This window comes from Excalfactoria chinensis, chromosome 4, assembly GCF_039878825.1.
Source record: "Excalfactoria chinensis isolate bCotChi1 chromosome 4, bCotChi1.hap2, whole genome shotgun sequence".
Taxonomy (NCBI): domain Eukaryota; kingdom Metazoa; phylum Chordata; class Aves; order Galliformes; family Phasianidae; genus Excalfactoria; species Excalfactoria chinensis.
This window is the reverse complement of record NC_092828.1, coordinates 82,088,306-82,106,095: the sequence shown is the minus strand read 5'-3', so window position 1 is coordinate 82,106,095 and position 17,790 is coordinate 82,088,306. Positions and strand designations below refer to the sequence as shown.

Here is a 17,790-nt window from a genome sequence, read left to right as displayed (position 1 = left end):
TGCCTTGTGCTTAGCAGCAGCAGGAAGCTCTTTTCATTCACAGATTGTTTGCAAGACCTTGTGAGCTTATCCAAGCTGGAGCTGGGGTGAATGGGGCAAACGGGGTGTAATAAAAACCCCGTTTTGTGCAAAGCTGGAGCAGACTGCACAGCACCATGGCACGTGGCTGGGCTCACCCCAGCAGCCAGCTCCACCCAAAGGCACACTGGGGAGGAAAGCAGGGGGGCATCTTTCCCATGAAACAGCCCAAATTCCGGGAACAGGGCTGTGGAATGGGTGTTTTGCAATGCCTTCCTGTGTAAGGCTCTCTGAGAGGAGGTGGTGGCAAGAGGCCAGGCTTGCCCTCCATGCTTCCCCAAATCCTCAGCCCCACGTCCCCATTCTGCAGGGTGGGCATCGTGGCATCGTGCTCATGTCCTGTATCTGTGGGATCCAGCAGGATGGCAGCAAGAAACTCAGGGAGAGGGAAAGAAGAGGGCTGGAGGCTGGTGAAGACGCTTCCTGTAACAACAAAATAACCCTATTCCCATTGGAGAGGTGATTGAGACGCCTGGGAGGGTGCGATAGCCTGGCCGGGGACCCGTCAGTGCCTCCCTGATAGATGCGTGCTGAGTCACAGCTGGGAGGCCCCGCAGCTTCCCCCTCCTTGCACCCCATCGCTCCTCCCTGCCTCGCACGGGAAGGAAAGGGCGAGCCCCAGTCCCAGCCCACCCCGAGGTGCAGCAGCCGCGCGCCGCAGAGCACGGGCGAAACTCAGCGCAGCAGTGAAGCAGCTCCCCCCACTGCAATCCCTGCGATGGAGAGCCGGCCGGTGAAGGAGCCTGAGATTGAGCTCTTTGTCAAGGTGGGCTTGGCCAGGTCTGCTGGCTTGTGTTTTGTGTGGGTGGTGGTGGTGGGGATTCGGGGTGTCTCTGAGGTTTGGCAGCCAGCTCGGTGCTGTGGGGAGCCCCAGAGGATGCTCTGCTCCAGAGGTGGTTGTGTGCCCCTTGGAAACTGCAATTGCAGCGAAGCAGAAGGGTGAGCAGCTCCAGCAGCACAACAACCAACCCAGCTGGGAAAGCAACAGGGGGGTGGAAGCGTAAGGCAGCGGGGCTGGGAAATGGAGCGAGTGCCGCTGTGTGTGCAGTATGGGGCAGCTCCTTCGGTCAGCACTGAGGATTATTCACTAGAAAATGGGCTGATTTTTTTTTCCCCTCTCATTGCTTTTCTTTCTTTTCCTTCCTTCTGTTGAGCAATTTTTCAAGTGTTTCCCCGGGAACATTCCAGCACTCTCGCTCCAAACAAACATCTGCAGCTGCACGCGCCCTGTCTCCGCTCCCCTCTTTGGATATCAGCACTGGGAAGTTGTTAAGCCCTGTTACCGTGGGCTTCACCCCATCCCCTCTCCCCAAAGCAATGCTCCCCAGGCACCCAGCCCGGGCTGAGCCCTGAGCATTGCGTCTGCTTGGGGATAAGGATCTCACATTCCCTCTTCTACACTTCTTTTTGCCCCAGAATGGCTTTGGGAAGAGGAAGATGTGTGCACGGCTGCAGTGATGGCAGCAGCACATTGAAGGGGGTTTTGAAGGGAAGGGAAACAGAAAACAAAGCGGTGGCTCAGGACTTCCCCTAAATCTTAATTTAGCACCAAAAACCCCCCTCTTGCTCATCCGTTAGCAAACTGATGTGCACATCACCCTCCTCGTGCTCTGCCCACGGCGTCACTGCGCAGCCCACCCTGAGGTGCCCACCAGCTCTTTTAGGGACGTATTTCGGGTGGGTCTGGGGGCCGTTGGGGTGATGCAGCTCACAGAGTTCTCCCTCCTCCTTGTGCTGCTTCGCTCTGCGTTAAACCACCGGAACTTGTGAGCAACTTTGGGGTTTTGATGCCTTGTGCAGGCGTGGGGCCTCGCCTGGGGGCCGAAAGCCTGCACCTCCCAGGCTGCCTTTGTCCATTGGCCAGGGGGCTTTTCCATCATCTACAGGGTTTCTCCAGCATCTGGAAGGGTTCTTTATCACCAGGAAGGGTTTTCCATCATCTGGAGGGTTTCTCCATCATCTGGAAGGGTTCTCTATCATCTGCAGGGGTTCTTCCATCATTGAGAAGAATTATTCCATCATCTGGAGGGTTTTCTTCATCATCTGGGTGGATTTCTTTATAAACTCAAGGGTTTCTTCCATCGTCTGGATGGCTTTCTCTACTACCCGGAAGGGTTTCTCCACCATCTGGATGGCTTCTGTCATCATCTGAAGGGGTTTTTGCATCATCTGAAGGGGAAAACAGTGGGCACAGTCACTGGGGAGCTGCACAAGCTCCTGCTGAGCAGAGGAAGAGGCTCTTGCTGGAGGGGGAAGCAAAGAGTGATGACTTCCCCTCCCTGCTGCTTGGTGCCACGAGTGCTAGTAGAGCTTCCTCCTGATAACATTTGGCTCCGAGCATCCTCAGATGGGCCTGGCTAAGGTTTATTTTCTGCTTCCTGCAGAGGCCATCCTGATTTTCCTTTCAGGACAGCCTCACTGAGCTGCCAGTGCTGGAGGTGCTCCAAGGGATGATATTGGTGTTGGATTGCTAGGGATTGTGAAGAGGGGAAAGGAAGCAGAGATGCTTGATGGCATAAGAGTGGGGTAGATTTGAAGCTTTCAATCTGCCAACCCTTCTCAGGACACCTGAAACCCAATGTTATCTCAAACACTCCTCCAGGTGGTGGTGGTGGCTGTGCTCCCCAACCCCTTCTCTTCCCTGGGGCCGGCTGATTCCCACTCCTCTTGCTTGGCTGCTTTGAGGCTGCACAGGGCAACAGACAAAAACAAGCTGTGCTTTTCCTGGCAAACATGAGCACATTTCCCCTCTGAGCCTGGCGTCCCAGCCAAGCTGACCCTCCCTTCCTCTCCCATGCGCTGTCCATCCTCCTCCACCTCCTCCTCCTCTCCTCCTGGCTTCATCTTGGAGCAGCCTTTGACCTCTCTGCTCTCCCTGCAGGCTGGGCTGGATGGAGAGAACATTGGGAACTGCCCCTTCTGCCAGCGCCTCTTCATGGTGCTGTGGCTCAAAGGGGTGAAGTTCAACGTCACCACAGTGGACATGACCAGGTGAGGTGCCAACACCGTGCTGGGGTCAGTCCCTGTCCTCCAGCCATATGCATCACTTACACGTGGGTTTGAGACACCAGAAAGTTGAGGGGCATCTCTCAGAGCCCAAACCCAGCCCAGCACGCAAGCAGGGCACTCCAGCGTACTCACCCCCAGCTTTTCCCCCTTCCTTTCTCTGCTCCAGGAAACCCGAAGAGCTGAAAGATTTAGCACCAGGCACCAACCCGCCCTTCCTGCTGTTCAACCGGGAGCTGAAAACTGACTTCATCAAGATCGAGGAGTTCCTGGAGCAGACCCTGTGCCCACCCACGTAATTGCAATCCCACGTTGCGCAGGGCTGGCTGGATGGGGAAACTGAGGCAGGAGAGCATCCGGGGTGGGGGACAGCATGGGACAGGGAACAACAGGAGGAAGAGCAGCAGAGGTGGGGTGAGGTTTCCCTGGGAGATGGTGGTTTTGCAGCTGGCGATAGCAGCTGCTGTTCCGGGAGGGGGGGAAGGACAGGAGGTGCCCCCACCTCTGCCTGCTCGTTGCCAAAGCAAACGCCCTACACAAAAGAGGAAGCGCTGAGTGCGCTCATCCTCATCCTCCTCGCACGTGTCAGCCTTATGCAGCACCCTGGGACGGCATCTCCCAGCCCCACAGTTTCTGCCCTATGGCTCACAGCCATGCTAATGAAGCAGCTGCAGTTACTTAAGGCGAAGCAGCTGCTCAGCCCCCTCCTGTGCCACGCGTGGGTACCACGAGCCATGAGATGTCCCCAGATATCCCCAGCTGACCCCGGCACCTCCTTCCAGGTACCCGCATCTGAGCCCCAAATATAAGGAGTCTTTCGACGTGGGCAGTGACATCTTTGCCAAGTTCTCGGCATACATCAAGAACTCACGCAAGGAAGCAAATAGCAGTAAGGAACAGGGGCTGGGGACACAGCTAGGGCTTCGCTCCCTTAGGCACAGCCCATGGGGGTGATGGGGACTGGGACCCTGCATGACGCCACGCTTTTCCCTGCCCACCCAGACCTGGAGAAGGCTCTGCTGAGGGAATTTCAGCGGCTGGATCAGTACCTCACCACCCCACTGCCTGAGGAGATCGATCAGGACAGCGTGGAGGACATCACCATCTCCAAGAGGAAATTCCTGGATGGGGACCACCTGACGCTGGCTGACTGCAACCTGCTGCCCAAGCTGCACATCATCAAGGTAAAGGCTCCCAGAGCCAAGCCTGGTGTCCGCTCTGCACCGGGTGGTGCTGGTGAGGCCTCAGCTTCATTCTTCCCTCCAGATTGCAGCCAAAAAGTACCGCGACTTCGAGATCCCAGCCGACATGACGGGTGTCTGGCGCTACCTCAACAACGCCTACGCCTGTGATGAGTTCAGCCACACGTGTCCTGCAGACGAGGAGATCGTGCACACCTATGCCAGCGTGGCCAGGAAGATGACCTAGCCCCCTGCAGGACATTGGTCCCTCACCTCCCACCAAACCCTGGCCAACAGAGGGGCTGGAGGGAGGGTGGTTATGGCATCCCTACACCCCAGTTATTGGAAAGAGCGCCTTGCTTTTCAGCCCCCACGTGCCACCAGCGTGGACCTTACCTATGGACTGGTCACCGTGTGGCTGTGGGGGCGACCATGTCCCCACCCCTACAATTCATCACACGGCACATGATGGGAAAAGCCAAGCACCAGCCTATTGTGGAAGAGCTGAGACCTCCCAGCGTGTCCCACCACTGCTGGAAGAGATGGCACTACAAGGTGCCACCACCACCTGTGCTTGGGCTGTCTCTTCCCTGCGGCATCCAGGCTCCAACAAGCTCTTCCCCTACAGTTTATCTGTGGCGATGATTGACATCGTGCATCCATCTCCTCACTTGAACATCAAGGCAGGGAGATGCTGGGGACAGCACCAGGGATCTTCTGGTGGCTGGGAAGAAGGGCTCTCCTAAGAGACCTGCAGCTCCAGGGTATAGGGATCTTGCATAGGCTCTGGCACCTGACGTGTGGGGCTGGCTTTGAGGTCCCACCTGAGTCTGAGACCTTGGTGGGCCCCATGGGAGATGCAGCCTCAAGGCCACCACCACCTTTCTGCTCCTCATCAGCCCCTCCCCACCTGACCTGGAGAGAGGCACAGGGCAGAGCATCCTCCTGCTTTCTGCAATGCAGCCTCAGGCAGAAGCTGCCTTGTTCACAGAACAGCTTTAGTCCTACCTACACTCCCTAGTTAGCATTGTCCCTCCCATTCCAGTGCCAGAGAAGTCAAACCCCCAACCTCCCATCCTCCTTCCCCATGCCTCCAGCTCCTCCCAGGGCTCCTACCAACACAGTCAGCCCCCTCCAGCCCTCATGGCCAGCAACAAATACTGTACAGTGAGCATGAGGGTACCATGCGGACCCCCGCTGGCAGAGCCACCCGCCAGCTCTCACTGCCACCTCCCTCTTTGCACTAAAAGTTGTGTCCTTGCAAGCCTGCTTCTGACAGCACCGGGTTTGGGGACTGTTGTTTTTTTATTGATGAGTTTGGGGTAATTTGGTATTGTTTGGTTTTTTTCTTTTTTGTTTATTTTTCTTCTCTTTTTGTAACTAAGGACAGCAATAAACTTTATTTTAATACGCCTTGCTTGTGAACTGGCAGCACACGGCATCTGGGCCCAGCTGGGCAGGGGGAAGGCCAACCCTGATTTCTGTGGCCCCTCAGCAGGTCATTGGTGTGTCCCAGAGCCCACTGGGACATAAACACACACTCCTTGTGTTGTGTTGCTGAGGGTCCTGCTTTTTCTCTCCTGCTCTCAAGAGCATCCTCAGCACTTCTCTGCCTTCATGACTGGCTCTACACCAGCCCCACCCTCGTGCCCAGCTGCCCCCAAGCCCTAGCACCCCTCATTGCCATGAGCTTGTTGCTCCTGGCTCTCTCCATTCGGCTCAGTCAGAGCCTGTTCCAAGTACTGTCAAGCATGAGAATGGCTGCCCCACCAGCTGGGTCACCTGTTGGCATGGGGTCTGGGTCCAGTGCTGCACAAAGGGGAGAGGAACCCTCCTGGGGTGCCCCAAGTGTGTCCAGCTGGGGGCTGTTCATCCACAGGGGCAGCATATTGCATTTCTCATTGATGAACCCCACAAAGTTCTTCAGACCCCACCTCCAGCCAACCCAGGTCCAGCATCACCCTGTGAGGCCACTCATCCCAGCTTGTTGCCACCTGCAAGCTGCCTGAGGACACGCTCTGTCCCACCATCTGGGTCACCAGCGGAGCTGCTGGACAACATTGATCCCCATGTGAGATGTGCATCCACAGCAGCTGGTCTCTGTCATCATTGCCCTCCGGATCCAACTCACCCACTGCTCACTAATTGACCTTAATGGGGAGAGTTCCCATTGGCCACCAAGCTTCTCTCTACCATAAAAGTCAGCTCTGTGTCCTGCCTGGCCGTGCTGGGACAGCTGCAAAGGGTTAAGTGCCGGCTGAGGCATCCAGTTGCTCCTGCCTCGGAATCCAGCTGGCTGTGGTGCTTTCCAGATCTCTTTCACCCATTGCTCCTCCAGTGCCTGTCTGTGAACTGCCCCAGCAAGCTCCCACCACGCTCTGCAGGCTCCAAAGACATTTCCAAGCACTCAGCTCGGGTATTTTCCCTGTGCTGGACATTTGATGGAGTTGCTAAAGCTCTGGAAGTCCCCATGAGTCAGCCAGGCAGCAAGAGGAGACGGGAGGCCGCTTGTTTCCCAGAAACAACAGCAGTGTGCTGTGATAGGGCTGCATGCTGCATGGGCAGAGCTTTCCCCATTGCTTTTGGGGTAGGTGGGAGCAGTGCTGCTGCTGCAGACTGTCAGCATCACAACCACAGCGACCACTGTCCTCAGGGGAAGCACTGTGTCACCCTCCCTAAACCAGGATCCTGCAAAGGGATGCATTCTCTTTTATGGCCTCCCCACTACCAGCAGGCTTGCATGGAGCTGGCCGTCCTTTCTCCATCCAGGAGATGGTTGTCACAGCTCTGTCCTCAGCACTGGATGAGGACACTTGAGAAATGCATGCCTGGATTTCCAGGAGCCCTTCTGTGTCCCAGGATGTGCTGTTCTTTGGGGGGTGTGAAAGCAGTAGGGGAGGCTGCAAAGGTGACCCCCACTTCTGATGGGGCTGGGACCAACGTTTGGACAGAGCTCATGAATCCACACATCCAGGCCTGTAAGTGATGCAAACGGAGCAACCTGAAGGTGCCTTGAGACATCGACACCGCTGTCTGCAGCAGGATGTGGACGGGATGGGGTGGCTGCCCATCCGGGCCGAGCACCGTCCTGCTGCCGGACCCACCCCGGCCCCGTTTCCACCCATCAGATGCCGGGTGCGGATCCCAAAGGCACGCTCACCCTTTCAGCTACCACATCCCCACTGCCGGCACTTGCCACGCGTCCCCAGAGGAGGGCACTGCCAGCTCAGCGCGTGTGATGGGGAACGCTCTGCCCTCCACTTCGGGGCCGCCTCCCAGCCGAAGACAGCGGGTCCTCCCCGCAGCACCCTCCCCCTCTCCGCTGTCTGGACGGTCAGGCAGCTCAGCTCTCCGAGAGCGAGCAATACGAGCACTCCCTCGCTATCCCCCGCCGGGCTGTTTCTCACACAGAGCCGTTGCCAGCTGCATTCTCCTCGTTGCTTTGAAGCGGCACCGTCAGAAGATCAAACCACCATCACCGCCACCCGAACACCGCCGCGCTCCGCGATGCCTCACACCTCCCGGCCGATGCAAAACCAAAACCTCGCAGAGCCGGGCTGCCAAAATGTCACAGCGCTTCGCCTTTTTCCACTCTCACCTTCTCTGTTTCGCACTCTTCTGCTGCTTCAACCCCCACCCCCCACCCCGGGGTGAGCGGGCACAGCGGGGCCACACAAAGCACCAGGCACCGACCCGGAGAACCGACTCGTTGCAGCAGGGCAGAGCTCGCCCTGTGGCACAGAGGCTCCAGGCACAGCAAAGAGCTTCCAGCAATAAATTAGTGTTATTGAAAAAGTCATAATGACTGCGCAGTCCTGACAAGTGAAAAAGGAGAAATCTCTAACAAAGAGACGCCTGTGTGTGCATATGTACAGATTTACATCAGCCCGTGCTCTATTCACACACCTATATACAGCCACAGGGGCATAAATAAAGATGTGGGGGGTTGGGTGGTGGCACTTACTCCTTGCTCTCTGCTTCAGGAGCACCCAGCACGGCAAAGAGATGCTCCCGGGGTGCTGCTGCCTCCTGCTCGTGGTTTGTGCCCATGTGCCAGATAGGCAGCGTGCAGGGACAGCCCCGCTGCTGGGTGCTGCTGTCATCCACCCCCAGCTCCATCCCTGGTAACCTCACAGAGCTGAGCGGTACCCAGGACCCAGCTGTGCCCTCCTGCAGCTCACCAGGGCTGAAGCTGACGGTGTGCAGGGCAGGAGGAAGGCTGCCGCCCACACCCAGAGCTGTGGAATAAAGCTGGAGGTGTGGGGAGAGACACGTCTCTGATGTCCCATAGTCCCCATCCGTCACACTACTGGCTGGAGACACCGCTGCAGCATCCCCATCGCTTTCATCCTCCTCATCCTCCTCCAGAGCTGGCACCCAGGAGCTTGGCTGGGAGCTGGGTGCAGCCCTGCCCTCGTGCCACTCCGTCCCAAACCCATTGGGGCAGTAACTGCTCCTCTCCTGCAAACACCACTCCTCCAGCAGCAGTGGGGTTGTGGGTGCTGGGTGCTCACTGGAGGCTGGCAGCAGCGGGGCTGGTGCATCCTCGTGCAGCTCCAGGGTGGGCACCACAGTGCTGCTGGGTAGCAGAGCCTGGAGGGAAGTGGACAGCAAAGCAATCAGTGCCAGCATGCTACAGTCACGGTGCTGCTGGGTGCTGGTGCTGGGTAACCCCTTGCACACACAGTGCAATTGCATGCACAAGCAAACCCAGTACAGAAGCCAACCCCTGGCACTGATATGAACAGGGTGGGCTGACCAGCTGGATACCTCCCCACGTGGCGCATGGAGAACTGCTTATCCTGGCAGGTCACCCTCAACACTGGGATATGGGGATGCAGGGGGCAGGGGGACATGGGGAACTGGGCTGCCCCTGCTGAGTGCCATAGGGGAACAGGAATGCACAGCTGAGAACACTTCAGGTCAGCTTTGCCCTGGTGCTGCTCCAAATGTAAAGCTCACATTCCCTGCTCCAGCACAACCCTGATGTGGCTGCACTCCTTGCAGTAAAGCTGGAGGCAGCAGGGCGTGTGGAGGGATGCAGACCCCAAAAGCCCTGCATGCACGGTGGTCACTTACCAGCATTTTGGGGAGGTGCATTTCTGAGGGCTTCGGGAAGGTGTACAAACAGGTCAGGCAGACAGCAGGCATGCTCAGCAGCAGGAGGGCAGCAACCAGGGTAGTCAGGAGCACCCAAGGGAATCCTGCAGGGACAGTCCCCATCAGCCCCTATAATGGCATCCCACTAGCTGGGTCCAGCCCCAACCAGAGGGGTCCACGTGGGCTGTACGACCCACATCCTGCCACGTGTCCTCAATGGCACTGAACTTTCACCTTCAGGACCTGCCGGTGTCAACAGGCACTGCTCAGCCTCCAGGCTCTGCTGTTGGGCTATGCCCACTGCCACCGTGCTGATGCAGTACTGTGTGCTGGGCATCAGGAACCTGAAGGTACATGATGCTCTCCTGGTGGTCCATCTGCAGGGCACCTGCAAGCAGAGGGCCAAGGCCCCAGTGCCTGTTACACTATGACAAAGGGATGCTTTCATCCCATAACCATTCATTTTTTATGACACACACTATCTGGAAGAAGGAAGGGGTCCCCAAACTACAAGGCCCATCTTTGGGATGCAAACAACCCCCATCTCCTACCTGCTTGTCCACATGTGGTACAACTTTATGGGCACCACCAATTTCAAGCCCTCATGCCTGGAATGGGATATGGGCTCCAGAGCCCCCTGGGCCCCCACCTGCCCCACCACACACCTCCTGCTGGAGCACATTCCCATGGTACAGGCGCAGGTGGTATCGCAGCTTTCGCAGCACTCTGCTGAGCGGTTTATAGGATCCATGCCTGCTCCGGTATGGGGTGAGCGGTGCACTGAGGTTGATGCTGAGGTTATGGCCTTGGAGCTGCCAGGACAAGGTAGGGGGGCCCACAATTGCTGTAAGGAGAGGGGAAAAATAAAGAGGAGGAAGTGCTAAGCCCTTCAAAGTGCCAGGTGGGTCTTATTTCTCCAGGAGCGGTCATTCTCTGGGAATGATGCTTTTCCCACCTCTTGTAGGATCACCCCAAGAGCAGCAGGAATGTGGATGAAAGCTCCTTACTGTCTCTATATGGCAGCAGCTCGCTGGAACTGACCCATGGGGACAGCTTGCCATCCTGCACTGCTCTCACCCTTGCCCAGTAGATACCATGGATGTCGTTGCAATGCAGCTCACACACCCAGGACGAGCCGGTGCTGTTGTTCCCACAGGTGTCTGCCCTGGTCCAGTGAGAGGTTCTGCCCATGGAAGCAATGACAGGAGAGGAAAATCCATCACCCATCTGCCGTGCCTGGTCAGGTGGGGTTGGGAAGCAAGGTGTGGGGCTGGGTGGCACCAAGCATGTCTTGCACAGCAGCAGTGGTTTATAGTGGTTTATAGAGTGCTGGAGAGCCCAGAGAAGGTGAAGAATGAGGAGAGCTTCTGATAGTTGGGGCATCTATGGGATGGGGCTGAGGGCTGGGAAGGCTCAGCTCCAAAAGGAGGCGTCTTGGAGCAGGGGAAGCCAATCCATCATGGAGAGGAGCAATGACCTCCTTGGCAGTGTGCAGTGAAAGAGCAGCAGGCACGATGTGAAATGAACCCCGGAGGAGGACAGAACGCAGGAGGACACCTCCTGAGCCGACCCCGCCACTGCATTATTATGCGAAGTTTGCTGCAGGGAAGCAATCCTTGGGCTCCACCTACCGCTTCCTCCACTCCACCTGGTACGCGGTCCCGTTCGGTGCGCGCGGGTCGGGCTCCCACCGCAGCTGCACGTGGAAGTTCTGAGCCCAAAGCCGCACCCCCCGGGGGGGCAGCGGTGTGCCTGGACGGAGCAGAGGGATGTGAGCACCCCATCAGCAGCGCGCCCCTTTCCTCCTTGGCCACATTGTGCCCATCTCAAGGCTTTACCCAACCACACGCCCTTACAGCACACGTTCTGGGGCTCACCCCACAGCAGGGCGCAGCTGGCCAGGGACAGCAGCAGGTGCAGCGCAGTGCTCATCCCGTCCCCATTTGCTCTACATGGTCACGCTGGGTCCCGCGGCGTGCCCGAGCGCCTGGGCCGCCCGCGGCCACCATTGGCAGCCAAAACCTGGGAGCAGGAAATAAAACCCAACGGCGTTATTTGTCCCCAGAGCTGCAGCGCTGTGCCTTCCCCACGGAGGCTGCACTGCAAGGAAGTGGGGGCAAATCCCCACGGGGCTGCTGTGACAAAGGGACACGCGGCCGCTCGGTCGTGCCCTCCGGTGCTCGGTGCCGCTGAGCAGGGCCACCCGGTGCGGGTGCGTCTCAGGAAGCGGCGGCACCGCGCTTCAGTGCCGCCCTGCTGTGACCGGACACCTGGGGACGAGCGTCCCGTCGGTGAAACGAGGTGTCCCAACCACCACCCCAAAGCCCCGCACCCCATCGAGCCCCGCAGCACCTGAACCCGACGGGATGGCTTCTCCCTAAAACCGCACTCTTACCCACCGCATACAACGGCAGCTCCGTTTCCCCCTTGTCCTCCAACCCCCTTTGCCACCCCATGCCGCCGCTTCACCCTACCCACAACCACTCGTATCCCCCCCCATACACACACACACACAACCGTGTGGGTCGAGCCGCAGCCCCTCCAGCCCTTCCAGCCCCACCGCCCCGCGCAGCCATTCCCCCACCTGCCGTGCCGGCCGCCCGCCGGTGGGACAGCCCACCGCCACCAGTGCGCTCCGTGCCCGCCTCAGCTGCGCCCGGATGCGTGATGTGACGGTGCTGAAGTGTTGTGCTTTTTTTTTTCCTCTCTCTCTCTCGTTTTTTTTTTCCCCCTCAATTAATTCCTCCCCCCGCCCTGGTCAGATTTCTTCTCTTCTCCTTCCTCATTGCCCGTCTCACCTCTCTACCAGCTCAGCAGTGCCCTCTGCTCCCCACACATCGCCTCTGAGCACCGCTGGGCGCACAGCTCTCCCTGCTGCCAGGGTGAGAGCAGCACCGGGGCTGATGCTCTCCCAGACCCCCCTGCAAGGGGGTCAAAAGTAAGGTAAGCAGCCCCGGGTGGGCTCCTTGGGGACAGCGCTGTCACGAAGACACACAGCCACTGGACGGACGGATTTTAATGGCATCCTCATTGAGAACATCTCACGTTTATTGCCACCCTGACCCCAGACATGGCCACCAGCCCAAATGGCCACGTGTGTCACTCATGGGGGAGGATGACAGTGAGGCAGGGGGTACCCAGGACACTGATCGGACCCGGTGACCCCACAGGGATGGGGCAGGGGATGCTTCAGCCATCCCAGCACGTGGAAAAGAGCATTCCAAGGGCTCTTCAGTGCTGTCAAAGGCTCACGGGAGCAAACGCTCATCCCTTCTGCACGTTGCCACTTCCGACCTCACCTCCAGCACCCCCTGCTTTGCTTGCAAGGCTGGGAACACCCGTGCGTGGATCTGGGCACCGCTGGGGCACCCAAACCAAAGGCAGGGAGAGACAAGAGAAGCTGGAGACACCCATCTCTGTAGAAGCCACGGTGCCGTCCAGCCTCCTCCTCCCCCTCATGTCTTCAAAGCAGCAGGAATCACAGAGCTGGGCACTTCCTTGGCTGTCGGGATGGATGTGGGCAGGACGCAGCATGACGATGCTACAGGACGTCAGCACCTGCCCTCGCCTTTCGCAACGCGGCCACCTCCGTCCCCGCCTCCCGGAGGCTGTGCTAAGCTTTGCCGGGCGGTACCCATCCTCCAAACGCCTCCTCCAGGTAGCGGGCCACGGCCAGAGTCAGGCGGTCGTTGTAGGAGGCTGCCACCAGCTGGATGCCCAGCGGCAAGCCCTCACTGCTCAGCCCCAGTGGGCACTGAGTGACAGGCAGCCCCAGGACGTTGAAGATGGCTGGAAGAAAGGAGATGGCATCAGAGATCCCCTCCGGAGCTGTGCTGCTGGCTTCCAAGCTTGGGTTGGAAGCTTGGAAGGGAGTTTTAAAGCCCAGGCAGCAGCTCAGGCTCCACCCCAGCTGGCACTGAGCACCTCCATGGATGGGGAAACCCAACTGTAGGAGCCATCCCCACATCGCCCCAAAGTCAGAGAGCATTATAGCACACAGTGCTGATAGGGAGGAGCTCCAGATGCAGCAGAAACAAACACGGAGCTCTGAACTTGCACCCCAAGGCATGGAGCAGCTGCCAGAGCACACTGCATCCCTCTAGATAAAGGCTGCACAGAAATAACTGCCCACCTCCACATGCTTTTATCAGAGGACCCCTCCACTAAGCCTGTCAGTAGGGGCAGAGACCCCCATGCAGAGCTGCTTACCTGTGTAGGCAAAGTTGAAGGGCATGAAGATGGGATAATTGTGCCGAGGGGCCACAGTGGGGTGGGGTGGGTAGAGCAGCACACCATCTGGCCCCAGCAACGTCTCCATCTCGGCCTGCAGGCTCTTCCCCATGCTCACCAGCTTGGCGTTGGCACTAGGGCTGAGTTTCATCACCTTCTCCGTCAGCCCCAGGGCTGCAGGGTGAGGGCAGAACAGGGCTGTGGGTTACACCAGGTGCAAGGCATGCAGCACAGTGCCCCACACCATTTATATGGGCTCTCAGCCCACCCACGGCTTGATGGATGGAGCAGAGCACTCTCAGCACTCATTAACCAGCAGCACAGCACTGCTAATGAGAGCTCCCCATTAATTGCAGGGCTCCCCATGCTTACCAATGGCTGGCAGCGTGTGCGAGGACATCCCCACCAGCCACTTCAGCAGCTCCCACAGTGGCCACACCGGCTTCCCGTGGTCCCCCAGCAGCTCCGTGAAGCACTGTGCCTCCTGCAACCACACGCACACCTCCTGCAGCAGCAGCCCTTTGCAGGCACTGCAACTTCTTCCAGCTGCAAAGCAGCAGGTGATGCTCGGGGAGGTGATGCAATGCTGCTAACCCAGCCGTGCTGGAATGCTATTGCACACAGATCCAACTTTGCAGCATGCTCAGGGATGCACAGCAGGGAGTTGACACCCATGTGGCTTTGCAAGGAAGTAAAACACTGCAATGTCCCCCTGTGCCCCCACGTGTCACCCACCGTCCCGTCACTGTCCTGCGAGGACATCATGGCTGACCAGATCTGGAAGGAGTACTTCATCTTGTGGATGGATACCCGCTGCACCTCCACTCCCAGATCCCTCTCGAGGTGCTCCACCACCTGGTGGGGACAGAGGGAGGGGTGTGCATCTATCAGGACACAACACACAGCTGAAAACCATGTGGACTGAGGGGGAAAAGGGGGTGTCAAAGTGCCAGAAAGCACCCTGCAGCTCCTCTCTGTTGCAACAGAAATTGCACCAATGCTTTGGACACAGTTACAAGTGCTGCTTGCAAGGGTGCTGTGCTCCTGCTGCAATGCAGAAAGTTATCCTTGCACATTTTCCTTCCTACCTTCTTTTGGGCTTGCAGGATCTCTTTTTCCACGGGGTACACAAACATGGAGCCGCCATCGTGGTCCATGCAGAAGAACTTGATTTTCTTCAGTGACACATCTTCATCCAACTTCAGCCTGCAAAGGGAAATGGGGCATGCTGCAACTCTATGCTCTGGAGCTGCTCACAGGCATGGAAAATGCCCTGTGGACACTGTGGTGCTGCCCATTCCCCATCCACCCGCTCACCCCACTGCTCCCACCATGGCTCTGCAAATGCAGCCTTGCTGCAATGCCTCATCCTTTGCAATGCACCCTGCAGGGATGCCATGTCTAAGGATAGCACTGCAGCTCTGTATTGCAAAGGGAGAAACGAAACACTGAGGCAGCAGTGCTGCAGCAAGCAGCAGGACCTGCCCTGCCCGCACTTTGCTGGTGCATGCATGCACACCAAGCATTGCTCAGCTGCATGGTGACCAAACGGACGTCGGAATGGAAAAACATTATGCAACAACAGGAAAAAAAACAAGCACAAAACAAAAGGACGGCCAGCTCCAAACGGGAAGTGCAGCTGGAAGCACTGCCAGCAACCTACTTGTGCACCTCAGGGCCAGCCATGACCCGCAGCATCGGCTCCAGGTCCTCAGCGTAGCGGCACATGGGCCCTGTGCACAGGAAGCTTCTCCGCACCCCCTGCGCCATGGGGAACTGCCCATCATTGGGGACCACTCCTGCAGGCAGTGGGAGAGGGGTCAGTCACTGTACGCCACGTCCCAGTGCTACAACTGCAAGATGAGGTGAGCAGTGCAGAACTGTGGTCTCTGCTGCCCTGCTGCAGCTCAGGGGTTGCAAGCAATAGGACTAAAGAGCTGCCCCGGGGTCTTGTAAAGGTGCTCTAGGGTTTGCAATGCTGCTCCAATTGTTTGTGGGGATGTCCCAGGGATTGCAATGCCACTTTAGGGATTTACAACAGTGCCCCAGGGTTTGCAACGGCACTGCAAGTGTTTGCAGTGGTGCTTCCCAGGGTGTTTGCAACGCTCCTCCAGCCTTTTGCAATGATGTTGCAGTGTTTTTTAATGGTGCCCTCAGGACAACAACGGTACCCTGGGTTTTGTAGTGCCACTCCAACTGCCTGCAGCGCTGCTCCCCAGGGTGTTTGCAACCCACGCCAACATGCACAAGGAGGGCAAGCAGCTGGCTGGCAGAGCCGAGCACCCCTAACCCCAGCTGAATGTGCATTGCATCCCTGCTGCCAGGAACAGCCCTGCCGTGGGAACACATCCCACGCTGCGGCACCTCCCACCTCCCCTGCATTTGAAGCTCTGCCATCAAGTGGTTTCCCATTATTGTGCTCACGCAGCAAGTCTGCCCTGTGCAAGAAGCTGCTTGTTCTCTCCCAGCTCTCCTCCTCCATGTGTCACCTGTGGTAGGTTTGTGGCCAAAGACACCATTGAAGAACGCCGGCATCCGGATGCTGCCGCCGATATCGGAGCCCACTCCTATCACAGAGCAGGCAGCTGCAAGAACGCTGCCCTCCCCACCTGTAGGGCAGAAAACAAGAGCAGTGACAGTGGCTTACAGTGCACAGCACCCCACAGCAGCCATTCCCTTTGCACCCAGATGTCTGTGGCAGCTGAGAAACAGAGCAAAGGGATTTTGTTTGCACCTGAGCTGCCTCCCGCGATGTGCTGCAGGTTGTAGGGGTTGCTGGTGCGCCCGTACACCCTGTTGCTGGATTCAAACCACATGCACAGCTCGCTGCAGTTGGTCACCCCCAGAGGGATGGCGCCCGCCTGCTTCATCCGCCCCACCACAATGGCATCCGTGGTAGAGATGACACAGCAGCGTTTCACCAGCCCAGATGTGTTGGGCATCCCTGTAAAGGGGATGGGGTCACCGCTCTGCCAGGCGCCTCACAACAGCCACAAGCTTGTTGCAAAAGGAGCAGCAGCAAACCCACCGTGCAAGGAAAAGGCCTCCTTAACGGTGAAGGGAACCCCCAGGAACGGGTACTTCTCCAGGCTGTCATCAGCGCGGCCCTCTGCCAGCAGCTGGTCCACCTGGCGTGCTTCCTGCAGGGCCTCCTCAAACCTGCGGGGAACCAGCGAGAGCTGCACAGGGAGAGGCTTCCCCACGAGTTCCCGGGGCTGTTTGCACGCCCGCTTGCACGCACAGCCCGGCACGGCGCGCGCAGAGCCCTCCCCACCCTACCTGTCCTTGACGACGGCATTGATCAGCGGATTCACCTCCCTGATCCTCTCGATGTACGCCTCCACCACCTCGATGCACTTCACCTGCGAGCAACCACGGGGTTCCAGGAGGTCAGCAGGGGGAAAAGGGGGGGGGATGTGAAGGGCTCGGACCACCGGCGTGACCCCAACGCTACGCATAACCCCACACAGACACACACTCACCTGCCGGAGCCTCAGGCGACGCGCCAGTTCCCGCGCGGGCAGCAGGAGCAGCTCGCTGCGCGGTGGCGGGACGGCGCGCGCTGTCGCGGGGCTGGCGGCACGCGGCGGCGCGGGCGCGGGTAGCAGCCCCAGCACGGCCAGGCAGGCGCGCGACAGGAGGCGCAGCAGCAGCACCACGCCGCGCTCCAGCACCGACAGCGCCATCGCCACAGACACTACACCACGGCGAGGGGCGGAGCTGGAATGCCGGCGGAAACGACGTCAGAGCGTCGGCACCATGTTGGGGGGGGTCGTTGCCGTGGTAACAGGTGGCGGTGTTAACATGGCGGCAGCGTGGTGTAGTCGGAGGGTGTGAATGAGTTGTGCGCCCTGTTGCAGCTCCTTCCCTCCCCGCCTTGGAGGAGAATCTTTTATGGCCGTGAAGTCGGCGTGTCAGCACTTACCGCATCGACCCGCGGCACGCGCTCCCCGTTGGGGATGTTGGGTGACCTCTGTCCCATCAGAGCCCGAGCTGATAATGAGCCATAGTGATAACACAGGGATATTTTTAGACCAGCTGTTATCGAAGAGTTTGATTTCCTGCTTTTTGCAGCAAAGGAGCCCCTCCCATAGCAGCGCCATACCCGTCCCTTGCTGATTTCATTAAGCCACTCTCTCTTTTTGCCCTTTCCCTCCCCCCTTTCCCAGCACTGGGTGATTGCTGTGGCTGGGAT

The 17,790-nt window shown here is 58.4% G+C and overlaps 3 protein-coding genes across 3 annotated transcripts; 1 reads left to right on the top strand and 2 right to left on the bottom strand.

The window, feature by feature from the left end:
* The first annotated feature begins 565 nt into the window (after positions 1-565).
* On the top strand, positions 566-4,895 carry LOC140251350 (chloride intracellular channel protein 2-like). Its single transcript, XM_072334982.1, has 6 exons — positions 566-844; positions 2,960-3,069; positions 3,254-3,379; positions 3,867-3,973; positions 4,087-4,268; positions 4,351-4,895. The coding sequence occupies exons 1-6, from the start codon at positions 602-604 to the stop codon at positions 4,510-4,512; spliced, it is 930 nt and encodes a 309-aa protein (XP_072191083.1). The 5' UTR covers positions 566-601; the 3' UTR covers positions 4,513-4,895.
* Positions 4,896-8,225: 3,330 nt separating this feature from the next.
* Positions 8,226-11,297, bottom strand: LOC140251764 (uncharacterized). Its single transcript, XM_072335834.1, has 7 exons — positions 11,243-11,297; positions 10,997-11,117; positions 10,373-10,548; positions 10,031-10,209; positions 9,600-9,753; positions 9,345-9,469; positions 8,226-8,858 (listed from the first exon to the last, which is right to left on the bottom strand). The coding sequence occupies exons 1-7, from the start codon at positions 11,295-11,297 to the stop codon at positions 8,226-8,228; spliced, it is 1,443 nt and encodes a 480-aa protein (XP_072191935.1).
* A 1,066-nt stretch (positions 11,298-12,363) lies between these two features.
* On the bottom strand, positions 12,364-17,324 carry FAAH2 (fatty acid amide hydrolase 2). The gene is made up of 11 exons (XM_072334926.1): positions 17,078-17,324; positions 16,875-16,957; positions 16,624-16,754; positions 16,330-16,539; positions 16,085-16,204; positions 15,259-15,394; positions 14,684-14,801; positions 14,331-14,450; positions 13,968-14,079; positions 13,575-13,769; positions 12,364-13,154 (listed from the first exon to the last, which is right to left on the bottom strand). Exons 1-11 carry the CDS (start codon positions 17,279-17,281, stop codon positions 12,979-12,981), a joined length of 1,605 nt encoding a protein of 534 aa, XP_072191027.1. The 5' UTR covers positions 17,282-17,324; the 3' UTR covers positions 12,364-12,978.
* Positions 17,325-17,790: the final 466 nt, after the last annotated feature.

Coding starts and splice junctions, on each gene's coding strand:
- LOC140251350 (XM_072334982.1), top strand. CDS start 602: ATGCGTGCTGAGTCACAGCTGGGAGGCCCCGCAGCTTCCCCCTCCTTG. Junction 845..2,959: donor AGATTGAGCTCTTTGTCAAG/GTGGGCTTGGCC, acceptor CTCTCCCTGCAG/GCTGGGCTGGATGGAGAGAA. Junction 3,070..3,253: donor ACCACAGTGGACATGACCAG/GTGAGGTGCCAA, acceptor TCTCTGCTCCAG/GAAACCCGAAGAGCTGAAAG.
- LOC140251764 (XM_072335834.1), bottom strand. CDS start 11,297: ATGAGCACTGCGCTGCACCTGCTGCTGTCCCTGGCCAGCTGCGCCCTG. Junction 11,118..11,242: donor CAGCTGCGCCCTGCTGTGGG/GTGAGCCCCAGA, acceptor TGCTCCGTCCAG/GCACACCGCTGCCCCCCCGG. Junction 9,754..10,030: donor GGAATGTGCTCCAGCAGGAG/GTGTGTGGTGGG, acceptor CTCTGCTTGCAG/GTGCCCTGCAGATGGACCAC.
- FAAH2 (XM_072334926.1), bottom strand. CDS start 17,281: ATGGCGCTGTCGGTGCTGGAGCGCGGCGTGGTGCTGCTGCTGCGCCTC. Junction 16,958..17,077: donor GTCGCCTGAGGCTCCGGCAG/GTGAGTGTGTGT, acceptor GGTTGCTCGCAG/GTGAAGTGCATCGAGGTGGT. Junction 16,540..16,623: donor GGAGGCCTTTTCCTTGCACG/GTGGGTTTGCTG, acceptor TCCCCTTTACAG/GGATGCCCAACACATCTGGG.